This window comes from Rutidosis leptorrhynchoides, chromosome 1 (genome assembly GCF_046630445.1).
Source record: "Rutidosis leptorrhynchoides isolate AG116_Rl617_1_P2 chromosome 1, CSIRO_AGI_Rlap_v1, whole genome shotgun sequence".
Classification (NCBI taxonomy): domain Eukaryota; kingdom Viridiplantae; phylum Streptophyta; class Magnoliopsida; order Asterales; family Asteraceae; genus Rutidosis; species Rutidosis leptorrhynchoides.
The window spans coordinates 676,509,780-676,531,391 of record NC_092333.1 but is presented as its reverse complement, the minus strand read 5'-3'; the positions used below and the strand labels follow the sequence as shown (position 1 = coordinate 676,531,391).

Below are 21,612 nucleotides of genomic sequence, written 5' to 3'. Positions count from 1 at the left end.
AGAATGACAGATATGAAAGTTGGGAGTATATCAAGGATCAGAACTGGATGTAGCATATTGAAGAATGATTCAAAGTATGAATTAAAGGAGAAAGAATAGAGGGTGTGAGTTGTGGAAATAAGAAAACGAAGAGAATAGATTTATAGTGACATATCCGACAGAGCAATCAAAACAGATTATCGCATTTAATCAAAGCGGATCCTAATTTCCTTAATTACCGAAGAATCAAATCTTATTACGGAGATTTTCTCTAAATCCCTTAAACTCCGGAAATCAATCCTATCTACGTCAAAAGATATGACGAATCTACATTTACTCATTTCACCCTTTTGTGATAACTTCACTCGTACTCTTCACATAAACGAATTATTTTATCTATATTACTCAATGATGATAAAATTCTATTTATCAACTCATATTCGTCATGAAAACATTCTTATTATTATCCATGACAACCTCGATCAAATTTCGGGGACGAAATTTCTTTAACGGGTAGGTACTGTGACGACCCGAAAATTTTCGACCAAATTTAAACTTTATCTTTATATTATTCCGACACGATAAGCAAAGTTTGTTAACTTGAATCTCAAGGATTTTAAACTGTGTTTATACATTCATTGACCAAACCCCGACGATTCACGAACTATTATATAATTAGATATGAATATATATGTGCATATATAGATATTATATATATTTGAAATCATTATCAAGGTGTTGAACGTATAATACTTTACATGAACATATTTGTTCCAATATATATTATCGAAGGAATTATAAGATAATATTAAATGATTGATTTATCAGATATACATTATGATATGATTACGGGTCTCTGATGTGAGGTCCACTGTGATTTTAGAAATCTGTTTTATTCGAAAAATGGTAAAGTGATTTACAAGTAGGAACAAAGTGTCAAATAACGAAAGTTAGACAAAAGTTAATGGAGAGTTGAATTTCATAATATTTGATTGATCTATTTTCAAACATGCGGAAACGTTTTTCGATTCAATAGAATTTGATTATTAAGATGTTTTTTGTAACATAATTTGATTATATATACAAAAGGTTGGAATATTAATTATTAAGTACATAAATAACTCGCAACGTGTATTTAAGATATGTTTATGAATATTGAATATATATAGTTTTAAATTAATTAAGTAACGATTGTTACGCTCGCTTATTGATTCGATTGATATTTAGATATGTCAATTAGTACATTAAGAAGTTAGAAATAAACGTTAGTACATAATTGAACTATACTTAGTTAAGTTTTAAAATGAAAACGTCATATGATATAATAAATCATATTATGAAAACGATCTTAAATTATACTTTAAAATATAATTAGTATTTGAAAAACCAAATATTATAAATATTTCTAATATATATAAACTTATATTTCTAAATGAATATATATATATATATATATTTTCCAAAATGATAAAATATAACTTTATAAAATGTTTTGATTTAAAATAATACTATTGTATATATATATATATATATATATATATATATATATATATATATATATATATATATATATATTGTATATATGGTGAAACAATGATTTAAAGAAGCAAAAAACTAAAACACTCAAATGAATAAGTAACACTTTTAGTGGGATTGTTTTTCATTAATTTAAGTCTAATTTAATTATAATGGTACTTGTCACGTAACATAAAGCACAAGTTTTCTCAGTGTACGTAAAGACGTTCGAGAAACCGGAACCGGAACTTAGGTCGAGTGACAACGTACAATTCATTGGAACTAAAAGTACAAGTTATCTATGCTCGAGAATATAATATAATATATATATAACTATATAAAATAAATAAATAAATAAATATATATATATATATATATATATATATATATATAACTGTCGGCAGAAGAGTTCAAAAGTCGATCGAGTGCTGGACAGGCTATCCATGCGATCGCATGGAGTTTGGCCTCCACAGCCATGCGATCGCATGGGTTGAGTAGTCAGGCCACATTATAAAGCTCGAACGTTTTTGCAATTTTTGAATCTCTCAATCTCTCACACACATACACTTATATATTATTATTATTATTATTATTATTATTATTATTATTATTATTATTATTATTATTATTATTAAGATTAATATTATTATTAATCTTATGGTTAGGAGTATCATTATTATTAGTGTTATACATAAAATACTACGATGAGGTTATGTCCAAATCATTTCAAAACGGGTTTTTCAAGCGGGATAGAGCTAAGAAAATTATGGGTTATAGGTATGGAGGTTATGGGTATGGTTCGGGGGTTTTACTCGTGAGTCAAACTAGTATTTTTCATCTCCGTTGCGTCTACGTACTTTCCTGCAATATTGAATCTCAATATTGGTACGTAAGCACTCATATTTTATCTTTTATATATTAATAGTGTATCCCTGACTAGTGCTCGAGTATATTTGATTATGCATGCTTGTATATTTAATTTCGTCATTATATAGTATATGTTGAATCATGAATTTAATACGTATATTACTGATATAAGGTATATGATACGCATGTCGTTAGAAAGCTGTCGAAAAATTAATAACTTTTCATTTAGAAATCGTGTGTTTTCGAGGAATGGATTAAAAGTTATGATCAACTGAATTATGATTAATATTAATTAAAATTGTTTTTGAATCTACAATTGATATTTAAACAACTTTTTTATGGGATTGATAAATTGAATTTCCAAATATTATTAGTCGAGTAAATGAATTCATATATAAGGCACGTCTCGTTGAACAATTGTTAAAATTGACTGTTTTATCATATTTCAAAGCCTTATAAAAACTTTAGTATGATTTTACAAGTATTGGGAAACTATATGAAAGATTAAAACATATCTAATTGCCATGATCATTCAAATATAATATAACTCCTGAAATAAATAATGTTTTGAGTTGATAAACTATAAATTGGTTCAATTATCAAGATTTATACTATGTTAATATAATATGTATAGATTTAAAGATCATATTGGGTCAGGTTGACTTTAGAGATGACTTTTGTTAACTTTTGCATGTCGGTCTCGAGCATTAGGATTGTGATACACTATGACCCGACCTAGCTTGTTAGACATGTATTGACCAACATATGTTCTCTAGGTTGAGATCTACGGTTATTTTGCATTCCGAGTTTCGGTCACATTTCGGTGAATGACCTTATGTGCTGCTAAGGTGAGTTTCATTTGTTCCCTTTTTAATTGCTTTTGCAATATATATTTTTGGGCTGAGAATACATGCAATTTATTTTAAACGCAATGGATACAAGTACATACTAAATTCTACACCGAGTTTGAACCAAAAATCCCTTAGCTTTGGTAACTAGTAACTGCTGGTTATAAGAACTGGTGGGTTCGAATAGTTGTATATGGATCCATATGTGACGACCCGAAAATTTCCGAACAAATTTAAACTTGATCTTTATATGTTTCCGACACGATAAGCAAAGTCTGTAATGTTGAAATCTCAAAAACTTTGAATTATGTTCATATGACCAATTACCCTTCGACTGTTGTCGACGATTCACGAACCATTAAACGAATATAATTATATAAGTATATGTGTATATATATTATAACTTGAAACGTAAGCAAAATATTAGATTTAATACTTTACATGATTGTATCTGTTTCAAAATGTTTATCGATAGAATTAGAAGATAAGATCAAATGATTGATTTATCAGATACATTGAATTATGATTACGAGTCTCTGTTGAGAGGTCCACTTTGATATAGAAAACCTTTCTTTTTTTTGACGATATCTGGAATATTTGGTAAAAGTGATTTACAAAAGTATCATTAACGAGAGTTAGTCAAAAAGTTAGTAATCATTTTCGTTTAAATTCCAAAAGTAAACTTTACTATCATTAACCCGTGTCCTTTCATAAATCAACTAGTTAGTTTTCATATTAAAAACATTATTTGGTAAAATAACTACTATTATTTAAAACGGGTTATATTATATAAAACGAACTTTGAAATGTAATTGGTTTTGAAAGACTAAATACTATATCATTAGATAAATATTACAAACATATATATATTGTACAAATTTACAATTCTAAATAAAAATATATATATATATATATATATATATATATATATATATATATATATATATATATATATATATATTTTAACTTAGTCATAAAACGTTCTGATTTAAAATTATATATTTTGATAAACAACGAGCCACTAATTTATAGAAGCAAATGATCACAACACTCAATTACATAAGTTACATTTTTCATAAAATAATTTATCAATGACTAAAACTAAATTTTTATAATAGTACGAGTCACTAAACGTAAAAGACTAGTTTTCTAAGCGTACGAAACGTCGTTTGAAAAACCGAAAGTGGTACATAAGTTGAGTGACAACGTACGAAACATTTGAGCAAAAATTACATTTTAACTATGCACGTAAATATAATATAATATATAATTAATTATATAAATTAAATATTATATAAAAATAAATATAAAATGAGTGTCGGCAGGGGAACGAGATGGATACCAGCTGGGTTACCTGATCATACGATCACATGTATGAACCATACACATCCTATGCGATCGCATGGGATGGATGGATTGACCACAATGTTATAAAACGCATGTTTTCCTTCGGATGAAACACACACATATACGAGTGCATACATTACTCCCTCTGCATTGATTATTTATATTTATATTATTAATATTATTATTATTATTATTATTATTATTATTATTATTATTATTATTATTATTATTATTATTATTATTATTATTATTAATCTTATTATTATTAGTATTAGTATTATTAGGAGTGATAATACTAGTATTATACATAAAATATTATGACAAGGGGTACGCGCTGTTAGACATAATAATATTTAGCCCTATTTCTTTAGCCCATGTATCATGTTTGTTGGGCTTTGTCTGTCTATCTCTTATAGGGTTTGTGGCTATATATGCCCTCTTTTGATGTACTGTGCAAGTCAAGTAATATATCCATCATTCACTTTAACATGGTATCCGAGCCATCCCCTAAATAAACCCTAAATTCCCATAATACCTTGCAACTCTCAATCGGAACTTAGCCGTCGTAAACTGCACAAAAGCACCGCAAGGTTCCGTTCACATTCAAACATCTATATCAATTACATGCTATTTTTATTTTATTCTTTGTTACATAAATTGAAGTCTCATAGTATTATATAGTCAAATTATATACTCCGTAGTATAATCTTAGCCGCTATTCTCATAAAATCACTCGAATTGAGAAAAAAAAAATCTCACCAATTGAAAAGTTCAAAGGAATCTTCATATAACATACGTGTAGTATCCATCATCCCATAATCCACTAGCAATCATCACCATATTTTCTTTTATTTTACTTTTCTACAACCTACTGCCTGGTAGCACATATTGAAAAGCCAAACCTTGATGGCACAAATTGGTCAGTTTCATCCTTCGTCAAACTCCCTTTGGTCTTCTAGTGCAAAAAATAATAGTGATCATTCGTTGTTTGAAAGTCACACTAGGAGTTATGAAGTGAACTACAGGCTCAATAACGATACTAATGTTCAACTTCTAAAAATAATTCAAGCTCAACACCAGGTCCAACAGCAGGCCCAACAGCAGGCCCAACAGCAGGTCCAACAGCAAGCCCAATGCTTTTACACAGATCAGCCCGATTACGGTAGTGCCGGGTGGCACATGGACACGGGTGCGTCTTCACATCTTACCTCCTGTTTTGATAATCTTAGTACTGTTTTTAATAAGAGAAAATTGCGCGGTTGGTCCCTGTGGTTTACATGAAATGGGGTGTTTGGTCCCTGAACTTCATTTTCGGGGTTGTTGGTCCCTGTGGTTTTCAAAACACGCGTGGTTAGTCCCTGACAGGGACCAACAACCCCGAAAATGAAAGTTCAAAACAGGTGTAGTTGGTCCCTGTCAGGGACCAACCACACGTGTTTTGAAAACCACAGGGACCAACAACCCGAAAATGAAGTTCAGGGACCAAACACCCCATTTCATGTAAACCACAGGGACCAACCGCGCAATTTTCTCTTTTAATAATTGCAAATATTCATCGGTAGCCGCCGGTCATAGCTTGTTACCCAATGTCCACCGACCATTACATTTAAATAATGTTCTTGTAACCCCTAACATCGTTAAAAACCTTATATCTGTTCGTCAATTTACCCGTGATAATTTAGTTTCTGTTGAATTTGATCCTTTTGGTTTTTCGGTGAAAGATTATATGACGGGTCGCCTACTTCTCCGATGTGATAGCACCGGGGATCTCTACCCACTTACATCACCCACCTCTCACTGTTCCCAGCAGGCTCTTCTCATCAGTCCGATTACATGGCATCAGCGTCTAGGACATCCCGGACATGATGTTTTTCGAATACTTCTTTCTAATAAGGATATTATTTGTAATAAATCGGCATCCCCTGTTCTTTGCCATGTATGTCAGCTTGGCAAACACGTGCAACTCCCTTTTTTTGTTTCTAGTTCTAATGTTAATGCTACTTTTGATATTATCCATTCGGATTTATGGACATCTCCTGTTTCTAGTCTTAGCGGTTTAAAATACTATATCATATTTCTTGATCACTTTTCGCATTATGTATGGGTTTATCCATTACGCAATAAATCTGACGCACTTACCACATTCATACAATTTCGTACATTTGTTCGCACTCAATTTAACCAAGAAATAAAAGCTTTTCAATGTGATAATGGGGGTGAATTCGTTAACACTGATTTCCATCAACTTCTTCAAACTAATGGTATTCAATTTTGATTCTCCTGCCCTCACACCTCTTAGCAAAACGGAAAGTCCGAACGCATGCTTCGCACCATTAACAATCTAATTCGCACCCTACTCTTTCAAGATCATCTACCGCCCACTTACTGGGTGGAAGCTCTTTACATGGCAGCCTACCTACTTAACATTATTCCCTCTTTCGCCATCAATCATGATATTCCGCACTTTCGTCTCTATAAACAAAAACCTAACTACGCCACTCTCCGTGACTTCGGTTGCCTCTTCTACCCTCACCTTACCACCACACACAAACTTGCTCCTCGTTTCACTCCATGTATTTTCCTTGGATACCCCTCCAATCATCGGGGTTACCGATGTCTGGATCTTACCACTAACAAAATCATCCTCTCTCGACATGTCACCTTCGATGAGACCTGCTTCCCATTCGGTTCCATGACACCTACTCAGCCACCATCATATGACTTTCTTGACCCTCCTTCAAACCTCTTTTCCCGAACATTTCATCTACCACCGGAGACACAGCCTCCTCCTACTGAGGCTACCGGTACTACACCTCAACCTCATCCTATTCCGAAGCCACAACCTCCTCCTACTGAGGCTACCGAACCCTCTCCTCCAACTCATCCGATTCCGGAGCCACAGCCTCCTCCTACTGAGGCTACATCTTCCTCTACTTCTCTTTCCATTCACCCCATGGTCACTCGCGCCCGCCTTGGTACCACCAAACCGGTTTAACGTCTCAACCTTCACACATCCACCATATCTCCAATTCCTCGCACTTATCTAGAAGCTCTCCATGACCCTAATTGGAAACAAGCTATGACTAATGAATATAATGCTTTAATTAACAACAGTACTTGGAAACTTGTGCCTCACCCATCGGACACGAACATAGTTCGCTCCATGTGGTATACAAGCACAAGCATAATGCAGACGGTAATTTGAGCAGGTATAAGGCTCGACTCGTAGCTAACGGTCGAAGCCAGCAGGTTGGCGTTGATTGTGATGAGACTTTTAGTCCGGTTGTTAAACCAGCATCCATACGTACAGTTCTTAGTTTTGCGATTTCTCGACACTAGCCTGTACACCAGCTAGATGTCAAGAACGCCTTTTTACATGGTCAACTTTCTGAGATAGTCTATATGCATCAGCCTCCCGGGTTTCACGATACTAGATACCCAGATCATGTCTTCCTATTAAATAAATCCTTATACGGCCTTAAGCAGGCCCCTCGCGCATGGTTTCAGAGGTTTGCTAGTTATGCTTAGCGGACCGGCTTTCACCAAAGTCGTTGTGACACTTCACTCTTCATTTATCGCCAGGGATCTGATACAGCCTACCTGCTTTTGTATGTTGATAACATTGTGTTGACTGCTTCTTTGACATGTTTACTACAGTGTGTCATCACATCCCTACATCGGGAATTTTCTATGACAGATTTTGGTCCTTTGAACTATTTTCTTGGCATTAGCGCGACTCGTAATGCATCTGGATTGTTCTTATCTCAAAAACAGTACGCAGCCGAGATTATTGAACGGGCGGGTATGCCCACATGTCATCCATGCCGGACCCCGGTTGAACTAGGGGTCAAACTTACCAGTCACGGACCTACTGTAAAAGACCCGACTCTATACCGCAGCCTTGCAGGAGCTTTGCAGTATCTCACGTTTACTCGTCTTGACATCTTTTACGCTGTACAACAGATTTGCCTCTTCATGCATGATCCCCGCGAGCAGCATATGCATGCCCTCAAATGGATCATTCGCTATATTCAGGGCACTACTGATCTTGGTCTACAGATCTATGCGTCTTCTCCGACTACGTTGGTCGCTTACTCTGACGCTGACTGGGCTGGTTGCCCCACTACTAGACACTCTACTTCTGGCTATTGTGTTTTTTAGGCAACAACCTTCTGTCATGGTCATCCAAGCAGCAACCCACACCCTCCCGGTCCAGTGCAGAGGCAGAATATCGTGGAGTCGCCAATGCCGTTGCTGAGACTTGTTGGGTTCGTAATCTTTTGCGCGAGCTTCACTGTCCCCTCACTTCAGCCACTCTGGTTTATTGTGATAATGTCAGCTCTGTGTATCTCTCTACTAATCCGGTTCAACATCAGCGGACCAAGCATATTGAGATTGATATCCACTTTGTTCGTGATCTAGTTGCTCAGGGACAGGTACGGGTCCTCCATGTCCCGTCCAGATATCAATTTGCGGACATCTTCACCAAAGGTCTCCCGTTCGCTTTATTTGACGAGTTTCGCTCCAGTTTGAGCGTTCAGCCTACTCCCGCTCCAACTGCGGGGGGATGTTAGACATAATAATATTTAGCCCTATTTCTTTAGCCCATGTATCATGTTTGTTGGGCTTTGTATATCTATCTCTTTTAGGGTTTATGGCTATATATGCCCTCTTTTGATGTACTGTGCAAGTCAAGTAATATATCCATCATTCACTTTAACATGCGTGAGCTATTGCAACATGGGTTTTATGATCACGATAGGACTAAGGAAATTATGGGTTATAGCTATGGAGGTGATGGGTATAGTTAATGGGTATGCTCGTGAGGTCGATCTAGTATTTATCATCTTCGTTGCGTCTACGCACCTTTCCTGCAATATTGAATCTCAATATTGATACATGAGCACTCATAACTTAACTTTTATATATTATTAGTGTATCCCTGACTAGTGCTCGAGTATTTAGGATTATGCATGCTTGTAGTTTTGATATTGTCGTTAGATAGGTTATGTTGAATCCTGAATTAGTTACATATACGGTTGAGATAAGATATAAGATATGCATGTCATTGGAAAGCTAGCGAAAAATTAAGAACTTTTCATTTAAATATCGAATTGTTTCGATGAACGGATTAGAAGTTATAGTCAATTGAATTTTTGTATTATTATTAAAAATGATTATTATTATTATCATCGTTATTGTCATTGTTCTAAGTTTTTATCTAATTATTATTATTATTATTATTATTATTATTATTATTATTATTATTGTTATTATTATTATCATTATCAATAAAAAGTATTATCATTAAAAATTTGTTATTTTATTATTACTATCATTATTATCGTTAAAGTTATAATTAGTATTATTATTATTATTATTATTATCAGTAAGATAGTTATTTGTATTATCATCATAATATTTATTATCATTAATATTATTATAATTAAAAACTAATATTAGTAACACCTAATTATTATGATTACTATTATTATCATTGAAATGATATAAAAGACGATTAAAAGCTATTAAATGAATCAATTAGGAAATAATGAGTATGAGTATCATGATGAAATTAAAATATTGTAAGATATGAATTTAGATAAAATTATCGTTCTTATTATAATTACTATTATTAAAAGTATCGTTATTATTAAAACTATCATTTTAACAAAAAATATCATTTTAATAGAAATGTCATTGTTATTATGAAATGTCATTATTATTATCATTTAAATAAAATTATTATTTTAAAGTTAATATTAAAAAGTATCGTAAATATTAAAGTTATCATAATTAGAATTATCACTTTATCATAATATCATTTTTAGTAAATATAAATATTGAAATTTTTATTACTAGAATAATAATAATTATTATTATAAAATAATACAACTTTTACTTATTATTATCAATGTTATTTTATCAAATAAATATGTAATACAAATATATTTTACTACTTGTAATATAATTACATTAATACTAACTATCATATTATTTTTATGATAATAAATGAACTTTATAAATTTTATTACTTAAGATATATAAAAGCATATTTTTATTATATAAATTTGAATAATAAATGAATTATATTATTTACTCTATTAAATCTTTTAAAAAAATATTTAAAAATATAAAACGATGATATTTAAACTATATAATAATCATGTATAAATTTTGGAAATCATTTTGAGTCAAATTGACTTTTGTTGACTTTTGCATATTAGTCTCGAGCATTAGGATTGTGGTACACTATGACTTGACCTAATTTGTTAGACAAATATTGACTAACATATGAATATATATAATTAATTTAGGTTCTGAATCCGAGGCCAACCTTGCACATGTTCAATGACGTTATATGTATTTTTATTACGAAATACAGTATAGTGAGTTCATTTGATTCCTTTTTACTCTTTACATTTTTGGGACTGAGAATACATGCGCTGTTTTTATAACTGTTTCCTAAATGCTTTTGAGATATATTTTTGAACTGAGAATACATGAACTGCTTTTATAAATGATTGACGAAATAGACACAAATATTCAAAACTACATTCTATGATAGAATTATTTGGATTCAGAGGTTCGATTTAGTAGTTAACGGAGAGATGATTTTGCATTGCGTACGCATTAGCTCCCGTTTTAACTACCATCGGCAGGATGATTTTTCATTGCACGCACGCACTAGCCCCAGATGTATTGTATTGTATTATGGTTAACTTTGTAGTTGGTAACGGAGGGATGATTTTGCATTGCGTACGCATTAGCCCCCGTTTCAGCTACCCTCGGAGGGATAATTTTTCATTGCGTACGCATTAGCCCCCGTTGTAAGAATTATATTGTATTAACTACCACGGTGAGATGATTTTGTCATTGCACTACGCATTAGCTACCGTTGGTGAGTTGTTTGAAAGGTTCCGGTGTTCTTCATATGAATGATTTTACAGCAGGAATAGACCCGCACATATTGTTTTCTAATTATGAGTATCTTGTGGTCTATTATATTATTGAAAATGATTGATTATGAAAAACTAATGAACTCACCAACCTTTTGATTGACACTTTAAAGCATGTTTATTCTCAGGTATTAAAGAATTCTTCCGCTGTGCATTTGCTCATTTTAAAGATATTACTTGGAGTCATTCATGGCATATATTTCGAAAGACGTTGCATTCGAGTCATTGAGTTTATCAAGATTATTATTAAGTCAATTATAGTTGGATAGTGGATATTATGAAATGGTATGCATGCCTGTCAATTTTCGACGTAAAGAAAGTTTATCTTTTAAAAGCGAATGCAATGTTTGTAAAATGTATCATATAGAGGTCAAATACCTCGCGATGTAATCAACTATTGTGAATCGTTTATAATGTATATGAACGGGTCCTTTTAGTTGGTATCAGAGCGGTGGTCTTAGCGAACCAGGTCTGCATTGTGTCTAACTGATAAGTCGTTAGGATGCATTAGTGAGTCTGGACTTCGACCGTGTCTGCATGTTAAAAGTTTTGCTTATGATTTTGTGTCAAAAATTAACTACTTATCATTCTCGGGAAATTACCTGCTTTTTATTTTTAGTCTAAGACACGTCTTGCTGCATTGATTGCATGAATAGTGTATAGACAAAATTCATATCTTAGCGTATCTGCTAAATCATATCTTATCGTATCTATTACTGTAAACTTTGCCTGACATATTCCGTAAATTCCTCCGTAATCTACGAAATCTTTTGATCTATATATATAGATATCCTATGTAAATAGAATACCACCCGATAGCTGGAAAATCATTTTATATCGAAAAATCCTTTATCCAATCGTACGAAATGGAATTCGTCATCAGTTCAAGTCACTCGAATTCCGAAATGGAATCTCACTCAAGCTCCGAAAGCAGTGTGACTGGAATGAATCAACCAATCAGCCATCATTTATTTTGGATGAATTGGGGATGGGTTCGTAGCCTCCTCAATCATTGGAGACAAGAAGAAGGCAATCCTTTCCATCCACCACATTGCCCTCTTGGAGAAGAACCTGAAGCACTTACCGGCAAACCTGTCCGAAACACCATTTTCTATCTCATTTCCAGAGTATCTCATCACGATTATATACTACATCAAATTCTAGATTTTATTTATCCGCTTGTCCTAACCGACAATCACCCCGGTGTATTAGAAGAAGTCAACGAGCTTCGCGCTCGGGTAGTGGCTTTGGAGAATATGGTGCAAAGGTTACAAACACCAGCAGCAGCACCAACAGCATAACTAGTACCACTATCATCAACGCCAACAGTACCATTACCACCCCACTACAACCGTGTCGTAAACCTTAACTTTACAATCTGTTCCACGAGCACCAATGTCATACGCCCTGTAGATACCAAGGAATACCAACAACAACAAATGATGAAGTGTTGATTCATAACTTCATTTGAGAAACATTCTGCGGCGATTATGTAATCTCTAAAGTCTTAGAGATTACCTATTCTAACCCTAACCATAACTTAGTTGAGTAAACCAAAATGATAGAATGAAGAGTAGAAACCCTGACAAAAATGGTGTGTGATTTACAAGCTAGACTTGTTTTACCAATAGCATCAATAGTACCATTAGCATCTGTAGTGACCCGAACTTTTCCATGTTTATATATATTAATTGAGATTGATATTTACATGATTAAATGTTTCCAACATGTTAAGAAATCAAACTTGTTAAGACTTGATTAATTGAAATATGTTTCATATAGACAATTGACCACCCAAGTTGACCGGTGATTCACGAACGTTAAAACTTGTAAAAACTATATGATGACATATATATGGATATATATATAGTTAACATGATACTATGATAAGTAAACATATCATTAAGTATATTAACAATGAACTACATATGTAAAAACAAGACTACTAACTTAATGATTTTTAAACGAGACATATATGTAACGATTATCGTTGTAAAGACATTTAATGTATATATATCATATTAAGAGATATTCATACATGATAATATCATGATAATATAATAATTTAAAATCTCATTTGATATTATAAACATTGGGTTAACAACATTTAACAAGATCGTTAACCTAAAGGTTTCAAAACAACACTTACATATAACGACTAACGATGACTTAACGACTCAGTTAAAATGTATATACATGTAGTGTTTTAATATGTATTTATACACTTTTGAAAGACTTCAATACACTTATCAAAATACTTCTACTTAACAAAAATGCTTACAATTACATCCTCGTTCAGTTTCATCAACAATTCTACTCGTATGCACCCGTATTCGTACTCGTACAATACACAGCTTTTAGATGTATGTACTATTGGTATATACACTCCAATGATCAGCTCTTAGCAGCCCATGTGAGTCACCTAACACATGTGGGAACCATCATTTGGCAACTAGCATGAAATATCTCATAAAATTACAAAAATATGAGTAATCATTCATGACTTATTTACATGAAAACAAAATTACATATCCTTTATATCTAATCCATACACCAACGACCAAAAACACCTACAAACACTTTCATTCTTCAATTTTCTTCATCTAATTGATCTCTCTCAAGTTCTATCTTCAAGTTCTAAGTGTTCTTCATAAATTCCAAAAGTTCTAGTTTCATAAAATCAAGAATACTTTCAAGTTTGCTAGCTCACTTCCAATCTTGTAAGGTGATCATCCAACCTCAAGAAATCTTTGTTTCTTACAGTAGGTTATCATTCTAATACAAGGTAATAATCATATTCAAACTTTGGTTCAATTTCTATAACTATAACAATGTTATTTCAAGTGATGATCTTACTTGAACTTGTTTTCGTGTCATGATTCTGCTTCAAGAACTTCGAGCCATCCAAGGATCCATTGAAGCTAGATCCATTTTTCTCTTTTCCAGTAGGTTTATCCAAGGAACTTAAGGTAGTAATGATGTTCATAACATCATTCGATTCATACATATAAAGCTATCTTATTCGAAGGTTTAAACTTGTAATCACTAGAACATAGTTTAGTTAATTCTAAACTTGTTCGCAAACAAAAGTTAATCCTTCTAACTTGACTTTTAAAATCAACTAAACACATGTTCTATATCTATATGATATGCTAACTTAATGATTTAAAACCTGGAAACACGAAAAACACCGTAAAACCGGATTTACGCCGTCGTAGTAACACCGCGGGCTGTTTTGGGTTAGTTAATTAAAAACTATGATAAACTTTGATTTAAAAGTTGTTATTCTGAGAAAATGATTTTTATTATGAACATGAAACTATATCCAAAAATTATGGTTAAACTCAAAGTGGAAGTATGTTTTCTAAAATGGTCATCTAGACGTCGTTCTTTCGACTGAAATGACTACCTTTACAAAAACGACTTGTAACTTATTTTTCCGACTATAAACCTATAATTTTTCTGTTTATATTCATAAAATAGAGTTCAATATGAAACCATAGCAATTTGATTCACTCAAAACGGATTTAAAATGAAGAAGTTATGGGTAAAACAAGATTGGATAATTTTTCTCATTTTAGCTACGTGAAAATTGGTAACAAATCTATTCCAACCATAACTTAATCAACTTTTATTGTATATTATGTAATCTTGAGATACCATAGACACGTATACAATGTTTCGACCTATCATGTCGACACATCTATATATATTTCGGAACAACCATAGACACTCTATATGTGAATGTTGGAGTTAGCTATACAGGGTTGAGGTTGATTCCAAAATATATATAGTTTGAGTTGTGATCAATACTGAGATACGTATACACTGGGTCGTGGATTGATTCAAGATAATATTTATCGATTTATTTCTGTACATCTAACTGTGGACAACTAGTTGTAGGTTACTAACGAGGACAGCTGACTTAATAAACTTAAAACATCAAAATATATTAAAAGTGTTGTAAATATATTTTGAACATACTTTGATATATATGTATATATTGTTATAGGTTCGTGAATCAACCAGTGGCCAAGTCTTACTTCCCGACGAAGTAAAAAATCTGTGAAAGTGAGTTATAGTCCCACTTTTAAAATCTAATATTTTTGGGATGAGAATACATGCAGGTTTTATAAATGATTTACAAAATAGACACAAGTACGTGAAACTACATTCTATGGTTGAATTATCAAAATCGAATATGCCCCTTTTTATTAAGTCTGGTAATCTAAGAATTAGGGAACAGACACCCTAATTGACGTGAATCCTAAAGATAGATCTATTGGGCCTAACAAACCCCATCCAAAGTACCGGATGCTTTAGTACTTCGAAATTTATATCATATCCGAAGGGTGTCCCGGAATGATGGGGATATTCTTATATATGCATCTTGTTATTGTTGGTTACCAGGTGTTCACCATATGAATGATTTTTATCTCTATGTATGGGATGTGTATTGAAATATGAAATCTTGTGGTCTATTGTTACGATTTGATATATATAGGTTAAACCTATAACTCACCAACATTTTTGTTGACGTTTAAAGCATGTTTATTCTCAGGTGAATACTAAGAGCTTCCGCTGTTGCATACTAAAATAAGGACAAGATTTGGAGTCCATGTTTGTATGATATTGTGTAAAAACTGCATTCAAGAAACTGATTTCGATGTAACATATTTGTATTGTAAACCATTATGTAATGGTCGTGTGTAAACAGGATATTTTAGATTATCATTATTTGATAATCTACGTAAAGCTTTTTAAACCTTTATTTATGAAATAAAGGTTATGGTTTGTTTTAAAAATGAATGCAGTCTTTGAAAAACGTCTCATATAGAGGTCAAAACCTCGCAACGAAATCAATTAATATGGAACGTTTTTAATCAATAAGAACGGGACATTTCAGTTGGTATCCGAGCGTTGGTCTTAGAGAACCAGAATTTTGCATTAGTGTGTCTTATCGAGTTTGTTAGGATGCATTAGTGAGTCTGGACTTCGACCGTGTTTACTTGAAAAATGATTGCTTAACAAATTTTGTTGGAAACTATATATTTTTAACATGTGAATATTATGTGATATATTAATCTCTTAACGCGTTTGATATTATGTGATAGATGTCTACCTCTAGAACAAGTCCCATTGACTCACCTAATAATAATGAAGAGTCAAATGTAAATTGGAATGATTCGTGGACTGATTCACAAGTTCCCGAAGAGGAACCGGAAGAAGAGTCGGAACCGGAAGAAGAGTCGGAACCGGAAGAAGAATCGGAACCAGATGAAGAAATAGAACCGGTGGGGGAAATAATAAAACGGTTAAGTAAAAGAAAATCCTCAACCAATCGACCAAGGTTAATTATGGTAAATGGTGTTTCCGCCAAGGAAGCAAAATATTGGGAGGATTACCAATTCTCCGATGAATCGGATTCCGACGAGAATTCCGATGATGTTATAGAAATTACCCCAACTGAATTTAAAAAGGCAAAAGAAAATAATAAGGGAAAGGGCATAAAAATAGAGAAATCTAATTCCAACCCCGATGAACTTTATATGTATCGTCAACCCCCGAAGTCCTTAAGTTGTAACAATGACCCGGGAACCTCTAAACCACCAGGTTTTTCTAAACCAATGTGGATCACGACGGCTCGTATTAGGGGAACATCATATATCCCTAGAAACTTGGCAAAACGAACCAAAACCGAAGAAGAAGAAACAAGCGAGTCGGAATAAGATAGTTGTATTCGTGTGGTGTAATATATGTAATATAGTGTGCTTATGCTTTATGATATATGTAAAAATTGCTTGTATTAATAAGTATTTTTTTTATGAATCTAACTCTTGTCTATTTTACAGTATAAAAACACAAAATGGATAGACAACCCAATATTTTAAGAGACCTACCCGGAGACATGATTGATGAAATCTTGTCTAGAGTCGGTCAGAATTCTTTGGCACAACTATTTAAGGCGAGATCAGTTTGTAAGACATTCGAAGAACGTTCCAAGAATGTCTTGGTTTATAAGAGACTTTCGTTCGAAAGATGGGGGATATCACATTGGGAAACCAATAAGTTACGATGTGTTTACTTTGACGCATATATTGCGGGGAACCCAAATGCTATTTTACGCAATGGGTTAAGAAATTATTTTGACTCAATATATCCGAATATTGGACTTCGTGATTTAGAAAAAGCGGCTAACATGCAACATAAAGAAGCATGTTATGCTTACGGATTAGTAATGTTCACTTCTCACCAAAGTGAGAACAAGAACATCGGGCTACAACTATTAAACAAAACGTTCCCACAAGTGACGGAGTCGGTAATTGGGGTAAGAAATGAGGTTTTTAGATTGTTACGAGACTGTTGGACATTACGTAACCCTCGTCCCTTTGACGACGTTACAACACGCTGTCTTATCAACGGCCATAACGGTTATGTTCCACAAGACCAAGGATGGGAAGTAGTCCTAGTAAAACCAGAATGCATGACTTGTTTCTGGACGTATGAATTACGTGTCTTTATTGCCTTTGCTGAACGACTTGTGTACTAGCTAGAATTATCTTCACAACCATCTTGTATCAAATTTATTGTGTGCTATATTTCATGCTATATGTAAAATAAGCGGTATTGTAAGTTTGTAAAATATTGTGTAAAAGTTTGAACGCGAAATATTATTATAATCAGTTTTTCATATAGAATTGTAGTAGTTGAATTGTATATTAGCTACTAAGTATGAACTTAACGGGTAGGTACTACCCGAATTTAAACTTATAAAACGCTAATATGAAGAAAAAGCTTTTATAAATGAGTTCATATTATGCTACGAAATACTATTAACTACTCTTAATATTCTGTATGATTAACTTGTTCCATTTGACTATTTTGAAGGAAATGGCACCGACTACTCGACACACTGTGAATATGAATGAAGAGGAATTCCGTACTTTTCTAGCTTCAAACATAGCCGCAGTACAGGCTGCGCTACATACCAACAATAACCTTGGATCTAGCAGTACAGGAAATCGTGTAGGATGCACCTACAAAGAATTTACTGCCTGCAAACCTTTGGAATTTGATGGAACCGAAGGACCGATCGGATTGAAACGGTGGACCGAGAAGGTCGAATCGGTGTTTGCCATAAGTAAGTGTACTGAAGAGGACAAAGTGAAGTACGCTACGCATACCTTCACAGGTTCTGCGTTAACATGGTGGAATACCTATCTAGAGCAAGTGGGACAAGACGATGCGTACGCACTACCGTGGTCAGCATTCAAGCACTTGATGAACGAGAAGTACCGTCCCAGAACCGAGGTCAATAAGCTCAAGACAGAACTTAGAGGGTTACGAACCCAAGGATTTGATATTACCACGTACGAAAGACGATTCACAGAATTGTGCCTATTGTGTCCGGGAGCATTCGAAGATGAGGAAGAGAAGATCGACGCGTTTGTGAAAGGATTACCGGAAAGAATCCAAGAAGATATAAGTTCACACGAGCCCGCCTCCATACAACAGGCATGTAGAATGGCTCACAAACTAGTGAACCAGATTGAAGAAAGAATTAAAGAACAGACTGCTGAAGAGGCCAATGTGAAGCAAGTCAAAAGAAAGTGGGAGGAAAACGGTGATAAGAATCACCAATACAACAACAACAGCAATTACAACAATAATCGCAACAATTATCCCAACAATCGCAACATCAATCGCAACTACAACAAACGGCCCAACAACAACAACAACAACAGCAACTACAACAATCATCCCAACAACAATAATAACTGCAACAACAACAACAACAACAATCAGAAGCAGCTATGCCAAAGGTGTGAAAAGAATCACTCGGGGTTCTGCACCAAATTTTGCAACAAGTGTAAAAGAAATGGTCATAGCGCGGCGAAGTGTAAGGTCTACGGACCAGGGGTTAATAGAACGAAAGGAACAAATGGTGTTGGAACGAGTAATGGCGGAGCAAGTAGTGTCGGAGCAAGTTATGCCAATGTAGTTTGTTATAAATGTGGAAAACCGGGCCACATCATTAGAAATTGCCCGAACCAGGAGAACACGAATGGACAAGGCCGCGGAAGAGTTTTCAATATTAATGCGGCAGAGGCACAGGAAGACCCGGAGCTTGTTACGGGTACGTTTCTTATTGACAATAAATCTGCTTACGTTTTATTTGATTCGGGTGCGGATAAAAGCTATATGAGTAGAGATTTTTGTACTAAATTAAGTTGTCCATTGACGCCTTTGGATAGTAAATTTTTACTCGAATTAGCAAATGGTAAATTAATTTCAGCAGATAATATATGTCGGAATCGAGAAATTAAACTGGTTAGCGAAACATTTAAGATTGATTTGATACCAGTAGAGTTAGGGAGTTTTGATGTGATAATCGGTACGGACTGGTTGAAAGAAGTGAAAGCAGAGATCGTTTGTTACAAAAATGCAATTCGCATTATACGAGAAAAAGAAAAACCCTTAATGGTGTACGGAGAAAAGGGCAACACGAAGCTACATCTTATTAGTAATTTGAAGGCACAAAACCTAATAAGAAAAGGTTGCTATGCTGTTCTAGCACACGTCGAGAAAGTACAAACTGAAGAAAAGAGCATCAATGATGTTCCCATTACAAAAGAATTTCCCGATGTATTTCCGAAAGAATTACCGGGATTACCCCCACATCGATCCATTGAATTTCAAATAGATCTTGTACCAGGAGCTGCACCAATAGCTCGTGCTCCTTACAGACTCGCACCCAGCGAGATGAAAGAACTGCAAAGCCAATTACAAGAACTTTTAGAGCGTGGTTTCATTCGACCAAGCACATCACCGTGGGGAGCTCCTGTTTTGTTTGTCAAGAAGAAAGATGGTACATTCAGGTTGTGTATCGACTACCGAGAGTTGAACAAACTTACCATCAAGAACCGCTACCCACTACCGAGAATCGACGACTTATTTGATCAACTACAAGGCTCGTCTGTTTATTCAAAGATTGACTTACGTTCCGGGTATCATCAAATGCGGGTGAAAGAAGATGATATTCCAAAGATTGCTTTCAGAACACGTTACGATCATTATGAGTTTATGGTCATACCGTTTGGTTTAACTAATGCACCAGCTGTGTTCATGGACCTTATGAACCGAGTGTGTGGACCATACCTTGACAAGTTTGTCATTGTTTTCATTGATGACATACTTATTTACTCAAAGAATGACCAAGAACACGGTGAACATTTGAGAAAGGTGTTAGAAGTATTGAGGAAGGAAGAATTGTACGCTAAGTTTTCAAAGTGTGCATTTTGGTTGGAAGAAGTTCAATTCCTCGGTCACATAGTGAACAAAGAAGGTATTAAGGTGGATCCGGCAAAGATAGAAACTGTTAAAAAGTGGGAAACCCCGAAAACTCCGAAACACATACGCCAGTTTTTAGGACTAGCTGGTTACTACAGAAGGTTCATCCAAGACTTTTCCAGAATAGCAAAACCCTTGACTGCATTAACGCATAAAGGGAAGAAATTTGAATGGAATGATGAACAAGAGAAAGCGTTTCAGTTATTGAAGAAAAAGCTAACTACGGCACCTATATTGTCATTGCCTGAAGGGAATGATGATTTTGTGATTTATTGTGACGCATCAAAGCAAGGTCTCGGTTGTGTATTAATGCAACGAACGAAGGTGATTGCTTATGCGTCTAGACAATTGAAGATTCACGAACAAAATTATACGACGCATGATTTGGAATTAGGCGCGGTTGTTTTTGCATTAAAGACTTGGAGGCACTACTTATATGGGGTCAAAAGTATTATATATACCGACCACAAAAGTCTTCAACACATATTTAATCAGAAACAACTGAATATGAGGCAGCGTAGGTGGATTGAATTATTGAATGATTACGACTTTGAGATTCGTTACCACCCGGGGAAGGCAAATGTGGTAGCCGATGCCTTGAGCAGGAAGGACAGAGAACCCATTCGAGTAAAATCTATGAATATAATGATTCATAATAACATTACTACTCAAATAAAGGAGGCGCAACAAGGAGTTTTAAAAGAGGGAAATTTAAAGGATGAAATACCCAAAGGATCGGAGAAGCA

At 34.1% G+C, this 21,612-nt stretch overlaps 1 protein-coding gene across 1 annotated transcript; it reads left to right on the top strand.

Annotated features, from left to right (window-relative positions):
• The first annotated feature begins 7,248 nt into the window (after nt 1-7,248).
• On the top strand, nt 7,249-9,130 carry LOC139851586 (uncharacterized mitochondrial protein AtMg00810-like). Its single transcript, XM_071840666.1, has 3 exons — nt 7,249-7,512; nt 8,139-8,670; nt 8,718-9,130. Exons 1-3 carry the CDS (start codon nt 7,249-7,251, stop codon nt 9,128-9,130), a joined length of 1,209 nt encoding a protein of 402 aa, XP_071696767.1.
• Nucleotides 9,131-21,612: the final 12,482 nt, after the last annotated feature.

Coding starts and splice junctions, on each gene's coding strand:
- LOC139851586 (XM_071840666.1), top strand. CDS start 7,249: ATGACACCTACTCAGCCACCATCATATGACTTTCTTGACCCTCCTTCA. Junction 7,513..8,138: donor CTCTTTCCATTCACCCCATG/GTCACTCGCGCC, acceptor ATTTATCGCCAG/GGATCTGATACAGCCTACCT. Junction 8,671..8,717: donor CTCTGACGCTGACTGGGCTG/GTTGCCCCACTA, acceptor TGTGTTTTTTAG/GCAACAACCTTCTGTCATGG.